Source organism: Malaclemys terrapin, chromosome 16, assembly GCF_027887155.1.
Source record: "Malaclemys terrapin pileata isolate rMalTer1 chromosome 16, rMalTer1.hap1, whole genome shotgun sequence".
Taxonomy (NCBI): Eukaryota; Metazoa; Chordata; order Testudines; family Emydidae; genus Malaclemys; species Malaclemys terrapin.
In genome coordinates this window covers 13,609,557-13,624,197 of record NC_071520.1, presented here as the reverse complement: position 1 = coordinate 13,624,197, position 14,641 = coordinate 13,609,557, and the positions used below count along the sequence as shown (strand labels likewise).

The 14,641-nt window shown below is 44.4% G+C and overlaps 1 protein-coding gene across 1 annotated transcript in view; it reads left to right on the top strand.

The window, feature by feature from the left end:
• The window catches only part of LOC128824644 (solute carrier family 2, facilitated glucose transporter member 11-like), a 32,215-nt gene extending 23,338 nt beyond the window's left edge, over positions 1 to 8,877 (top strand). The window contains exons 11-12 of the mRNA XM_054006379.1: positions 2,739 to 2,866; positions 8,586 to 8,877. Coding sequence (XP_053862354.1) covers positions 2,739 to 2,866; positions 8,586 to 8,792 — 335 coding nt within the window. The 3' untranslated portion in view covers positions 8,793 to 8,877. The remainder of the gene's footprint in view (positions 1 to 2,738; positions 2,867 to 8,585) is intronic.
• Positions 8,878 to 14,641: the final 5,764 nt, after the last annotated feature.

Genomic DNA, 14,641 nt, shown 5'->3' with positions numbered 1-14,641 from the left:
TAGAGAACAATGGGTACACTTTCATGTTAAATTTTGCTGTTCACATTACACAGCACATGTGCTTTCGTTACAAGGTCACATTTTTCCTCTTATATTGAGGGCCTGCCGGTTTGGTGTGAGAGATCACTCACGCAGTGCCAGGCAACAGATTTTGGCTTGCAGGCAGCCATGGTAAGCCACAGTCTTTTGGCTTTTTTAACCTTCTTAACATGTGGGAATGGTTTCAAACAGTAGCGCCCTCATTTCCCATACCAAGCACCCGTTGGATTGGCCATTTAAAATGGGTTTGCAATGTAAAAGGAGGGGCTGCGGTTTCCAGATTAATATGCAGCACAAACCCAACTACCCTCCCCCACACACACACAATTCTCTGGGATGATCACTTCACCCCTCCCCCCACCGCGTGGCTAACAGCGGGGAACATTTCTGTTCAGCCGAGCAGGAACCGGCACCTCTGAATGTCCCCTTAATAAAATCACCCCATTTCAACCAGGTGACCATGAAGGATATCAGTCTCCTGAGGATAACAAAGAGAGATAAGGAATGGATGTTGTCTGCATGCCAGCAAACACCGGAACCATATGCTGCCATCCTTTGTTATGCAATGATTCCAGACTACGTGCTACTGGCCTGGTGTGGTAAAGTGTCCTACCATGGCAGATGGGATAAGGCAGCCCTCCCCAGAAACCTTTTGCAAAGGCTTTGGGAGTACATGAAGAAGAGCTTTCTGGAGATGTCCCTGAAGGATTTTCGCTCCATCCCCATACACGTTAACAGGCTTTTCCAGTAGCTGTACTGGCCGCGATTGCCAGGGCAAATTAATCATTAAACATGCTTGCTTTTAAACCATGTGTAATATTTACAAAGGTACACTCACCAGAGGTCCCTTGTGTGCCCTCAGTGTCTGGGAGCACGCCTTGGGTGAGTTCGGGGGTTACTGGTTCCAGGTCCAGGGTGATAAACGTATCCTGGCTATTGGGGAAACCGGTTTCTCCGCTTCCTTGCTGTGAGCTATCTTCCTCGTACTCCGAACCCACTTCCCTGTTGCGTGATTCTCCATTGATGGAGTGAAAGCACACGGTTGGGGTAGTGGTGGCTGCACCGCCTAGCATGTCATGCAGCTCTGCGTAGAAGCGGCATGTTTGCGGCTCTGCCCCGGACCTTCCGTTTGCCTCTCTGGCTTTGTGGTAGGCTTGCCTTAGCTCCTTAATTTTCACGCGGCACTGCTGTGCATCCCTGTTATGGCCTCTGTCCTTCATGGCCTTTGAGACTTTTTCTAATAGTTTGCCATTTCATTTACTGCTACGGAGTTCAGCTAGCACTGATTCATCTCCCCATATGGCGAGCAGATCCTGTACCTCCTGTTCGGTCCACGCTTGAGCTCTTTTGCGATCCTGGGACTCCATCATGGTTACCTGTGCTGATGAGCTCTGCGTGGTCACCTGTGCTCTCCACGCTGGGCAAACAGGAAATGAAATTCAGAAGTTCGCAGTGCTTTTCCTGTCTACCTGGTCAGTGCATCTGAGTTGAGAGTGCTGTCCAGAGCGGTCACAACGAAGCACTGTGGGATAGCTTCCGGAGGCCAATAACATCGAATTCCGTCCACACTACCCCAAATCTGACCCACTAAGGCCGATTTTAGCACTAATCCCCTCATCGGAGGTGGAGTAAAGAAACCGGTTTAAAGGGCCCTTTAAGTCAGAAAAAAAGGGCTTCGTCGTGTGGACGTGTCCAGGCTTAATTCGATTTAACGCTGCTGAATTTGACCTAAACTCGTAGTGTAGACCAGGCCTCAGAGGCTCATGTATACAAAGTTTGAAAATCTGGTTTTTCTTCTCCCTCATTCCTCACAGCAGAAAGGGATGCTATCTACATCTCACAGATTAAATATCCCATTATTCATTTCAATTTGAAATTAACAAGATCAAGACTTTACATCACAATTTCCATCTATTTAGCTGAGTTAAGGCAGGGACCCTGTCAGAGTCCATCGGTACAGTTTCAAAATTCAGGACAGCAAGGTATCATAATAAATACATAGCTGTTATATAGTATTTGTCATCCATAAATCTCAAAGCACTATACAAAGGAGGTGAATATAATTTATCCCCATTTTACAGATAAAAAAACTGAGGCACAGGGAAGCAAACTGACTGAGTTCACCCAGCAAGTCAGTGGCAGAGGGTACGTCTGCACTGCAGTCAAAAGGTATGACTGAACAGTGTGTAGATATACCCAAGCTAGCTTCGATCTAGTTGGGGGGGGGGAGTGGTGTGAAGCCATGGCAGCAGCATGGACTGTACAAGTCTGCCTGGGATCCTGGGTATGTACTTGAGTGGCTAGCTCATGCTACCACCTGTGCTGCCACAGCAACACTGCTATTGTCATTCAAGCTAGCTAGATGAACGCTAGCTCAGGTATGTCTACTCATGCTGCAGTCACTCCTGATTGCAGAGTACACATACCGTGAGTCCCAAGTCCCAGTCTAGTCTTCTGTGCACTAGCCCACACCTCCCTACAAGGCAACCCAACCCTTCCCTGAGTTTTTGCACACTGTCTGCAGCAGTGCCACTGCCAGGGTTCTGGGGCTGGGAATCAAGTTCTTTTGTTGTAGTAGAGGACACTAACCACATAGAAAATAATAGTAAGTCTGTCCCAGTGATCTACTAGGCCTTGTCAGGGTGAGGTTCTTTGCAGAGGCAAGTGAATTAATTACTAAAGAAACAACTTTTCTCCAGCTGGAGCCACCGCATCCATAATGACTGAAATCTTCAGCCAGTCATTCAGACCATCAGCCTTTCTGCTTAATGGATGCATCAGCTGGATGTGGCTTTTTGTCATTGGAATGATTTTTCCCTACATTGTGGTAAGTGATTCTGTGACCCGACCTCTTCGGGATGCCATCTGGCTGAGGGCACAGGCGTACATAGGCATAGTACAAAAGAATGCAGTGTAAGGACTCTAATTAAAGCCAGTGGCACACTGGTCATCATAATCATACCAAAATGTATATATAACATCTGTATAAGGAGTTCTATGTATATATACTGAAAATTATGTTCTTCAGATCTGTGACTAGGGACTGGTCACTAGAAAGGTGAAAACCAGGTTTTCTTTTAGGCAAGAAATGTTTATCTAGCTGTTGGTTTACATGTAAATTAGGTAGTCTGTGGGTCACAGAGGTTCACATTCATTTACAGTCTGAGCCAAATACTAAGAAGGATCGTTAAATCCACAAGGAGGAGAGAGTTACAGGAAGAAATGAACCAGCAGGGGAGAGGCCTGTTCAGAAGTAAGGACAGTGAACTTTTGGAGGTATAGGCAAGGAGGTACACCCTCATTCCTGAAATCTCTAAGGAGAAACTGCCAGTGGGCTTGATCTTATGAGATGTGATCCCAGCCAAACGGATTGAAAATGCTGGGGAAAATTCCAGGGATAAGTGTAACAGGGTGCTGGCCAGGAGATCCTGAGCCAGGCCCCTGTTAGCCCAGCTCCAATTAAGCAGCATTAATTGGGGCTGGCTGAGTATGCCACACCTAATTGCTAGAAGAGAAGCACCTGTGGGCCTTAGTAGCCAGGGGGCTATATAAGACTGGCAGGTGGGAAGGGAAAGGGGAGGGAGGAGCAAAGGCTGTGCATCCCAGTTGGCTGGAGAAGCTAGCTGTCCGCAGCTGGTGGGAGCTGGCACTGAAAATAAAAAGCACTGGTGATTGCACTCAGAAGAGGTCTCTGGCTGATTTGTTGCGAGGGCAAGCGAAGGCCTTGTTACAGTAAGCAATCTTGTAGGATATAGCGGAATGCCTTGTTAGTTAAGCTTAGACTCTAGAAATGGTGTTATGATTTTGTTTTATATGTAACCCTTTGTTTCTAATATTCTCACTCTCCATCACTTGACTGTTCTTTGATAAAAAAATTCTTGTTTTCACTACAAATATCTTAGCTGTGTGTTAAGTACAGTATGGCTCGAGTTAAGTCTTGCAAGCTGGGGTGTACTACTCTTTTGGATCCGAGAATGTTCAGTGGGACAGGGGCCAAGTACTCCAGAGGGATGCTAGGAGGATTTGGGAGCTGGAGTGTGTCTATCGCTAACTCATACAGAGAGACAGCGAGGCCGGTGGAGACATGGAAAGCAGTGCTTGTGTTGCCAGAAGTTGGTGGTTTCAGGGAGCTGATCTACAGCAGGCCCAGATAAGACTCTCTCATGACAAGAGCAGGTGGGATGAGGTGCCTCACAACTTTGGGAAGCATCACAGTTGGCAGGATATTACACCCAGTTTGCTGATTAGCTAAGGATCATGCTCCAGGCATTTATTTAACCAAATAAATAATAGTTGCTGAGAGATTCACAACTGAGAAGATAGGGAAAACAGGTAAAGAAAGGTTACGGTTTGTTATTTTGGGTAAGGGAAACAGAACAAAAGAATATATAAAATGAGTAAGCGGATGAACAGAAAAAAGTGATCAGACTGATTGACCAAAAGGACCAAAGGGCAAAGGGGGTGCAGGCTTTGAAAACAATCCTGATGCAGCTCTCAGTGAAACAGCCATGAAGCTGGAGTTCGCCAGGAGATGATTAAGCAGAAAAGAAATGAGAGCACTAGAGGTGTGAAACTGCAGATAGAGTCAAAGAGCAAATAACTCACCATCAAAGAGTGCTCCCGCTAAAAGACAAAGCACGAAGCCCAAGAAGCAGAAGCCCTTAGGCCTGAAAGGGGGAACACAGAGAAGCTACATGCCCTGATCATATTGAATTTACAAAAAATGATCCCTCATCCCATGGGGAATTCTCACCAGGGTTCACAGAGCTGCAACAAGCTATGCCTGAGTTAGAGAGACTGTTTGCACTGAGGAATATTTAATCCCCTTCAAAAGAATATGCATGATACATAGAATCCCAAATGAACAAAGAATGACAGTATTTAATGATATGGAGGTTAATGAGGCTGAGAAGCATGTTCATAGAAATGTCGATTTGAAAAGGACCTCAATGTGTCATCTAGTTCAGTCCCCTACACTAAGGCAGAACTAAGTACTATCTAGACCACCCCGACAGGCATGCAGTTCAAGGAGTCTGTTAAAAAGGTTTCCCACTAGTCCAGAGGCATTCAGAAACCTCAAAAAGATTGATAAGTTACATCGAGGGGAATATGTGGAGAAAATGGATAACTAGTAAAGGGGCAGGCACCCATGACAAGTTGGTAGATCTGATCACTCAAGAGCAGTGGTTCTCAAACTATGGGGAGGTGCAGGAATGTGTCAAGGAAGGCATGAGCGGTGTGTTTTTTAAGAGCTCTGCCTGTCAGCCCCAGGCAGCTGGGGCTTGTGGGGAAGGGCCATGCACACCTGGGGGGGGGGGAAATGAGATAAAGGGGACAGCCAGAGCCCCGTCACCCAGGATCAGGCTCTCCTTCCCCCTCCCTCCCAATCCCTCACCAGGAGGCAGCCCAGGCTTGGGCTCTACTTCCTCCCTTCCCCCCACATCCCTCACCTGGAGGCAGCAGGGCTCCAGCTGTCAGCCCCAGGGTGGCAGTAGCAGTGCACAAATAAGGGTGGAGATGGGGTGCTAAGTCTACTTTGAAAAGCAATATTGACAAATCATACTGCCACCCTTACTTCTGTGTTGCTGCTGGCACAGCGCTGCCTTCAGAGCTGAGCGCCCGGCCAGCAGCCTCTGCTCTCCACTCTCCCTTCAGAGCTGCGTGGTGGTATATGTACCTGGGGTGGTAAATGACTATAGACACAAAGAAGGTGGGGCACAATCAAATAAGTTTGAGAACCACTGCTCAGGAGCAGTTCTTTGAGGTCTGCTCTGAGGAAGGGCAAGCCATGGCGTGGGAGAAAAACTCCAGTATTGGTGAAAACATCTGCCAAAGGTAACTTGTACATACAAGCGAGACTATTCGAGGAGCACGAATTCCAAAGGGAAAGGCAAAAACTTGCCTAAAAGGGGGTTCCCAGTTTGTCCCTGGGAATAGGGAGAGAGGTGAGGGAATTAAGTCCACACTACCCCAGTACCAGTCTCCTCCTAGTAACCCTAATTATTGGACCCCCACCCCAAAGAAACATTATTTATGTGGGTCCCTTGGTCATATGAAAAGGCAATGCCCTAAGTACGGGGGATCCCAATTCACTCCCTGATCTGTTCAAGTTAATGCAGCTACGCTGGAGTCAGAAACTTCAGTGGTGGCAGAGGGAGTTCTAGTTAACTTTGTCAGGTCTGACCTCCTGAGGGGTAGACTAGTTTATAACAATGGCCAAACATAAATGGTGAAGCGTGCCAGAGGTGGCAAGACACTGGTGCTCAGATTTCCCTGGTCGGGGGGGGGATGTGATTCAGGAGAATGATATGCTCCCGGGGGAAGAGGTAAAACTACTCTCTTTAGGACAATTTAAAACAACAGTGCCTTTGGCCTGCATCAAATTGGAATGGGAAGGGTACTTTGAAAGTAGGGTTTTTGGTTTTGTTTTTTTAAAAAGCTGCGTTGGTTGAGAATTACGTGATATCACTGCCCAAAGCGGTCAGTATTGTGACCCGTAAAAGGAGAATATGTCCCTGATTTCACAGAGGTAACCTCTGAGGAGATAAAGGGAGCAGAGGGGGAAGAGAAGTCTCAGTCCCCTTATCAGGGGAGAATATCAATGTGTCCCAAGAGAAAGGGGAGAAGCTGCTGGTGACAGCTCTCTAAGCAAGCCACAGCCAAAGTGAGTTTGCTGTGGAGCACAATGCTGACCCCTCTCAAGAGAGCATCAGAGAAGCCATCCACAGTAGGGTCCCAGATAGGGAGAACAGGGCTAGGCTCTTTACAGAAGAAAGGCTAAACTGTACTGGAAGGCTCTGGTGCGGAAAAATAGAATACAAAAAATACAAACAATTGTTTTTGACCTCAAAGCATCATGTGTAGTTATTAGCCCACAACTGTCCTTGTGCAAGACACTTGGGAACAGAGGACATATGAAAGGTTTGAAAAAAAAATTGTATTGGTCCAATATTCAAAATGAGGTAAAGGATTACTGCAGGACTGGTGATTTATGTCAGAAGCAGAAAAAGCCTGTAGGGCACTGCAAGGGTCCCTTGCCAATAATCAAGGAAGTATTTTACTGGGTTGCCATGGACATTAAAGGACCTTTTTCCAAGCCAAAACAGAGAGGGGGGAAATCTACTATTACCGATATATTTCACCACTAGGTATCCAGATGCAGTTGCTCTAATATAGAGGCTGAAAACAGTGGCTAAGATATTGTTCATTTTATTTAGAACTGTAGGTTTCCCTGAAGGAAATTTTGTCAGATCGTGGGTCAAATATCATGTCCCACTTATTTAGTGAGCTATGGAAGATGTGTGGGCTAAACCAATTAAAATCTGATCCATATCATCCAGAGAAATTATTTAAATGAAAGATTTTAGAGCCCCATTGAACCGATGTTAGAAATATATTTTAAAAGAAGGGAGAGGAACTGGGATGTAACGTTACTTTATCTGCTGTTCACCTACTGGGAGGTGCCCCAAGAGTCCAAATGGGTGAACCCTGTAATCTCCTCTATGGGTGAAAAGTCAGAAGGTGCCCTGGATCTCGGAGGCTCCTGGAAGGGTGGCTCTGAGGCAGAGGCTGAATATGTGCAAACGTTTAGGAATGATTTAAAGACAATGATAGGAATGGTTCAACAAAACTTCACAAAAAGCCAAGCTGCTCAGAAAACAAAGTGAGCATTCATCTGATGTGGGGGACTTGGTGCTGGTATTACTCCCTGTGAAAAGTTACAAATGCAGAACACCTGGAAGGGGTCTTTGGGGGGTGCTGGAAAGGTGTTACCTACAATATACTTGGGCCCCACAGCAAGGCTGCTGCACAGACAGTGCATGCAACAAGTTCAAAGTGTAGCAACTGAGAAGCCATTGTAAACATGCCATGCTGTTCAGAGGAGGATTCTCAGATTGCCCCTCTCATTGACTTGATGGCCGAGTGCTATAGTAACATCTCTGTAGGGAGCATTGAGGTGTGTGAAGAGAACCCTAGCTGAAAGGGCAAAGGTTATGAGCATGTCCCAGAGTCACTAGCAGGTATTTTCCAGTGGGCCAGGTCTGACTCAAAGTGCTCCATAAGACCACCACTGTGGAGCCACAACCTGCCCCCAGCAGTGCATATCAGACCACTAGAAAAATGCAGGAGAGAATTCATAAGGAGATAAAAAGCATGCTGAACATGGGGATAACTAAAGGGTCAAAAAGTCTCTGGACTTCTCCAGTTGTTATGATTCCCAAAAAGGATGTGACCATAAGTTTGTGTTGATGACAGAAGGCTTAACACCATCACAGTTCCGGATGCATATCCTATGCCCAGAATTGGTGAATGTTAGATGCTCTAGGCAAGGCAAAATATTTAAGAATTCTATACCTAACAAAATATTAACAAATCCCAATAGAAATGCATAACAAAGTCCACCTTCATTAATGATTTGGGACTCTATTTTATTTTAGAATTAAGAATTTTCCTCATTCCTAAAATATAAACCTGTGCTGAAGAAGTAAGGGAATAAGAGTCCGAAGGGTATTTTTCTTACAATCTTTTCTTATTTCTGGTTTTAGGAAAGCCTCGGACCTTTCTGCTTCCTTATATTTTTGGGGAGCCTTGTGTTCTCAACAATCTTTACCTACCTGTTCCTCCCTGAGACAAAGGGGAAGTCAATCATGGAAATTAAAGGCGAATTTAATAAGTTAAATTTTGGAAAGAAACAAGCTGTGAACACAGAAAATAATTTATCTAAGGAACACACCTTCTGCACCAAACTCTGACTTATCAGGTGGGAAATTTTATGTATTAGAAGGACAGGAAGCACTGTTCAATCAGACTGAAATATAATCATAAAATGGACTGTTAGCTTTACTGTCTTATTCTTGTTTTCATAAAATTATACAGACATGAAATTCCTCATGCTTAAGTCTTATTTTCGCCCAGATAGTCAAACAGTTTCAAGGTTACATAGGTCACTCAATTTGAACTCCAGTCAATCCTGCACCAGGATTCACTAGCACAAGGACTATATTTAATCAGTTTCCCCTATTCCTGTGGGTCTTTCATATTGCAACAAAGGAAAGATTTTACAAGAAACAGGAAAATGGAACTGTAAAAATAAAAACCATAAGTGGGGGAGAGGGGGAATCAAGTAAGTAAAGTACCTGAAATTACTTTTATGTATTTATTTTGGTTGACTAGATTTCAGGTTGATTATGACCCTGATTCAAAGCCCATTGAAGTCAGTGGGATCAGAATCTGTGTCTTTTCTCGAGAAAGAAAAGAGGACTGGATGTTTAGGAAGCAATAAAATAGCTTGTAAAATAGCTATTGATAAAGAGGAGGTAAAAGCTTGCTAAAAAAGCATCATTGTAAACAGTTCAGCCAGACTGGATGACCCACATCAAGGGAATTAATTTGGTGTGCTTACCAAACAAGTGAAATCATCATGGAAAGTCATGGAAAAATTGGATAAGTTTACAGAAGACTGGGGAAAAAAAAGCAAATGTTGTACCAGTCCTCAAAACAAGAAAAGAGGCGTGACAATTACTATCTGGTAAGTCTAACTTCTGTCTCTAGAGCCCTGCTCAGATACAAGATTTGGATCTGTAGCCATCTGCGATCGGCAAAAATGGTCTGCAGATGCAGATATCTGTGGATATAAAGCAGATATCCATGGATTTGCAGGGTTCCCTCTATTTCTAGTAAAAATAAGTGGAATATTAAAAGGAAAAAAGTCATTTAAACATCTATAGGATAATGAAATAATGAAAAACAGCATCTCATCAAACAATTGCTTTTCCAATAGAATTATAAAGATAGTGGATGAAGTGACTACACTAAATGTTGTATTTGTATTTTAGTAAAGTATTTGATTTAGCTTCTAATGAAATCTTAGTCTTACTTCACATTGGCTTGGATTAGAATATTGTCATATGAACTGAATTTCTTGAACTTAAAAAGGGTAAATATAAATGGCAGCATACCCAACTGAAGTGAAATGTCTAATGAATTACCACAGGGATAGATAGCGGCTTCCAAGTTATTTAACAACTTCCAATGGCAGTAGACTGTATATGTACTAAATCTACAAGTGATTGTCCCTTGAGAGTAGTTAAGAACTCAGTTCTTCAGCCCTTCAAGTAGGAAGGTTAGAAATTTGTGAAGGAAACAAATGGCATTCAGTCCAGAAAAATTATGTGAAACACTAATCAGTGGGAGCAGTAAGGATAAAAGAAACCTAAGGATACCAGGCATCATTAAGTTATTAAGCATAAATTTGCACTAAGATATATGGCTACTACCAAAGCATCATATTGCTCAGCAAGGAAACCATTTTCCCTCTTTGGATTGGGTTAATGCAACACCTGGAGTACTTTGTTCAGTTCTAAGCATCTCAGTATCAAAACATTGGCAAATTATAGGACTTCAGCAAAGAGCAACAAAAAACATTAAGGGGCTAAATGGGTTGACTTTGAGGAAAAATGTTAAAAGATTAAATATGTATAGCTTGGCTAAAATGACCACAACAGAGAATTTACAAGTATTTGAATGGCAGGCTATAAAACAACAAAGATCACGAGAAATTATTTAGGATAAACAGAAGAAAGTATAAATGAGAGTTATGGATGAAATTAAGAAAATTCTGGCTGAAAAATCAGGAAACGTTTCCTGACAGTGAAATCGATTGGACAGTGGAATAGTCTTTTCAGGAAAGTAATGGAAACTTCATTGCTTCCCTGTACACTAGTAAATATATCTTCGGGATCAGCCTTGTACTGGCATGAAGATTGTCTAAATAACCTACCAGAGATAGAAAATACCTATTGTCTATGAGAATCCGCCAAATTGTGCATCTCTATCAGTGTTAGAGGGCAAACAATTTGAGTTCACCCTTTATAAGCTTTATACAGGGTAAAACGGATTTATTTGGGGTTTGAACCCAATTGGGAGTTGGATATGAGTGCTGGAGACAGGAGTACTTCTTAAGCTGTTTTCAGTTAAGCCTGCAGCTTGTGGGGGACATGGTTCAGACTTGGATCTGTTTTTGCAGCAGGCAAGCATGTCTGATCAAACAAGGCAAGGCACTGAAGTCCCAAGCTGGCAGGGAAAACAGGCTCAGAGGTAGTCTAGGCACAGCAGGTGGCAGTCCCAAAGGAGTTTCTGTGATCCAACCCGTCACATGCATCATCTATTACACTTCAGGATGAGTGGACACAGGTAATTATGTATGGCTATATGAACAATAGGACATCTGTATTCTCTTGTCAGACAATATTTGTGATAAATGCTGTCTTTAAGAAGAAGAAAAATGTTGGAGGGACTTCAGACTGAGAACACAAAGGAGAGGAAGTGAGGAATAACATATCCAACTAAAACTGCTGGGGTAATTTAGGTAGGTACTGTGCAGTTAGTCTAAAATTTCCAAAGAAAGCATGATTAAAACCTCAACTCTTATTTAAGGAGCCTAGAGATCTTTAATGGCCACTAGTAGTCAAAACGGTCGTTTATCACATCAGAAATGGGTGCCCCTTAACAGCAACCTGGAGGATTGGTTCAGTTCCAGTTCAGAGGGCAAAGTGCCTCTTACTGAACCATCAGTACTATGTTCCACAGCATCTAAGTGTTCCTTAGACTTCCATAGAATCTCCCTAATTATGCTTAACTTGCAATATGTGGAGAGATCACACCTCACATAGCCGCAGGTATATACAGAGCTATTGGTATATGTTTACTTGAAATTTCTATCTTCCTGAAGACCAGGAATGCCCCATAGTTCATGTGACCAACTACCCTCATACAGAATGGCTCCTGGAACACCTCAGACAATCCACTGCCACCTGGGGCACAGTCCCATCCCCCACCAAGCAGGACATTAACCTGAAATGTAACCCAATTGTGAGAGTCTCTCCAACTATCTGATCCAGCCTCATGGCATCTTGCAGCATCCCTGAGGACAAGGCAGTCTGCTCAGGACTGGGCCCTGTGATGCTGCCTCTCAGGGGACCAGGCTCCTCAGGGACGACAGGAGAGCGGGATCCTCTCACTGTCCCCTCAGCCATCCAACTAGGCCCCAACTCCTCAGGTGTGATTAGGTAAGGGATCTTCTCACAATTAATAGCAGAGAAGAGTCTGAGGAGATAGTGAGATGTGGGGGGGCCTGCTCCCCACTGGTGACTAGGAGAATACCCTCTCCCAGCTGCAGGCAGCCCATGGTGGGGCAGCACTTCTCTGCTCTGGGAGAGGTCACTAGCTGCTCCAGATGAGGTGGAAAGTCATTGATTTGCCTCATGCTGCCCTTTTCCCCTCCTCCCCCCATTTCCCTCCCCTCAGTCCAGCAGCCTGGAAGTGCGGGGGGGGGGGGGGAGGTTGCCTAGCTCAGTTCTAGACAGCCAATGGTGGGAGGAGGAGGGCAGGTTCTCTTTCCTCAGACAGGTCCTTCATCCCAGGATGGGGAATTAATGACCACCCCTCAGGAGGCAGTTTGACATTTTGCTGGTGCTTCCTTAATCCCACCTTTTACTTTGCCACAGGCCAGGTGGCCTGGAAGGATGTCACTCTCTGGCTCAGTTCCAAATGGCCCTGCAGGAGAGTCAGTCTCTGCCCAGGTAGACCATGGTGGGGGGGTTTTCCTCTCAAAGCGGAGCCTCAGTCCAGGAAGGAGATCACTAATTGCCTCCCCTCAGGAGGCAGATGGATCATTCACCAGTGCTGCATCCCGTCCCCTCCACATCCCACTCCTCTTTCCCTTGCCTCAGCCTAGGGTCCCCAATGTAGACCTTGCTGGAGCCATAGGGATAGCTAAAAGTATGAACCAAAGTAGGCCTTGGCAGAATACCAACACACTAGGTATCAGCTACCCACGTAAGCACATTCCTGACCTGAAAGGATGGTACACAGCACCCTGAACTCTCAAGTAATTACATCAACAAATTCCTAGAGAGTAGTACAGGAACACACAGACCCCTTGTAAAATAAGAAAGGAATGACAGGATAATAGATGAGGATTAAACTAGCAGGTACTAGGAGGGTAGCTAACATATGGAATGGAATACATAACTTGTTTGTATCAATATATGAAAGGAGAGCGGAAGGAGTGGTATCTTTGTATTGGCCTAGGGGACGATATCATGTTGATCAAGCTAATACCTTGTTGCAGGCATGTGTTAATACCCTGTAACCATTGAGCCGGGCACTAGGACTGTGCCTTGTTGAAAATAAACCTGGCTGAACCTTTGCCACCAAACCGAGCCTGTGGTCTTTTGTTATGAGCAACATCGAGGGCTGCTGAATCAACAAGCGACACACACTGCTAATGCAGAACACATGGGAGCTCCAAGAACGGCAGCACTATTACCATCCACTTTCAGACAGTCTCCTCCCAGCTTTCTGCAGACCATGCCAATTTACTGATCTCCAACACAAAGATTCCCAGTAGGCACCAAGCACCACTGGTCTAGTAGGAGGAACCTTTTGGGTGCCAGCAGTCAGGAAACTATGGGATAAGGAGGAACTAGAGCTGTATGTTCCCCCCCATCCACACACACACACGGGGCTGGCAGTTCCAGGCCCTGTTCCCTGATTGAAGGCAATGGGGGGCCCCAGAGGGGCAACAGGGGCCTAGATCCACCATTACTCTTATTATTTCTCCTCAGGAAAGAATTCATTCCATTTTTCTCCTACTGGGCCCCCAAAACCCACCTTCTATCCTAACCACACACATACTTCACCTCAAATACCCTCCCACCCACACACCCTATCCCCCTCCCCATCAGTCTCCTAAATAACCTTATTGGTAAACATTTGAGTGGACAGCAATCCTCAGTAGGGACAAAAGTCACACTGACCCAATTTTTCCACCCACATTCATCTGTGTAGTACCTTACACTATGAGAATTCCCATTGATTGCATGGGATCACTTGTAGCATACAGCATGAAGAACAAGAACTCAGAGACTAGTCCTTTTCTTTAAGATTAGAAAATGTCGCACTGGTGAAAGAGAAAGTCATAAGGCCTGATCTAAAATCCATTGGTGTTAATAGGAGCCTTTCCATTGACTTTGGGCCAGGCCCACATAACACAAGGAGCATTTGCTATTTTCTTGTATTCTATTCATGTAAAGTGCTACCAGAACCCACAGTTATGGAAAGTTTCTACATTTGTTGTTATACTTAACATTGCAAAACAATTCCCGTTATAGTCCCCTATTCTCATACACTTGTAACTTTCTGAAACATTCACTTTTTAAATATTTTTCATACTTGCCCTATATCCAAAAATTAATTATTGTTTAAACTTTAAACAAAATCCATGTTCGTTTGTTATGAGTGAAAAATACACATTTTCCCCACTGTAATATATTTACAGTTCCTACTTTCATTAACAAAGTCCAGCAGATGGCTTAGCCAGCCTCTTTCCTCTCTACTAACCCCAACAGGTGAGCCTGCAGGAACTGCTGGTGGGGCGGGAACTGCTGCCTATCAGGAGATACTAATTAATTATGCATTTGTGGGGCTTTTTATAGCAGAGTGAGCAGCATAACAGGTATACTGTGAAACAGCATAGGGATTAGTAGCTTCAGTGAGGATTTTAACAAAGGCTAGAAAAAGGGTCTCTTGTAATCAAGAG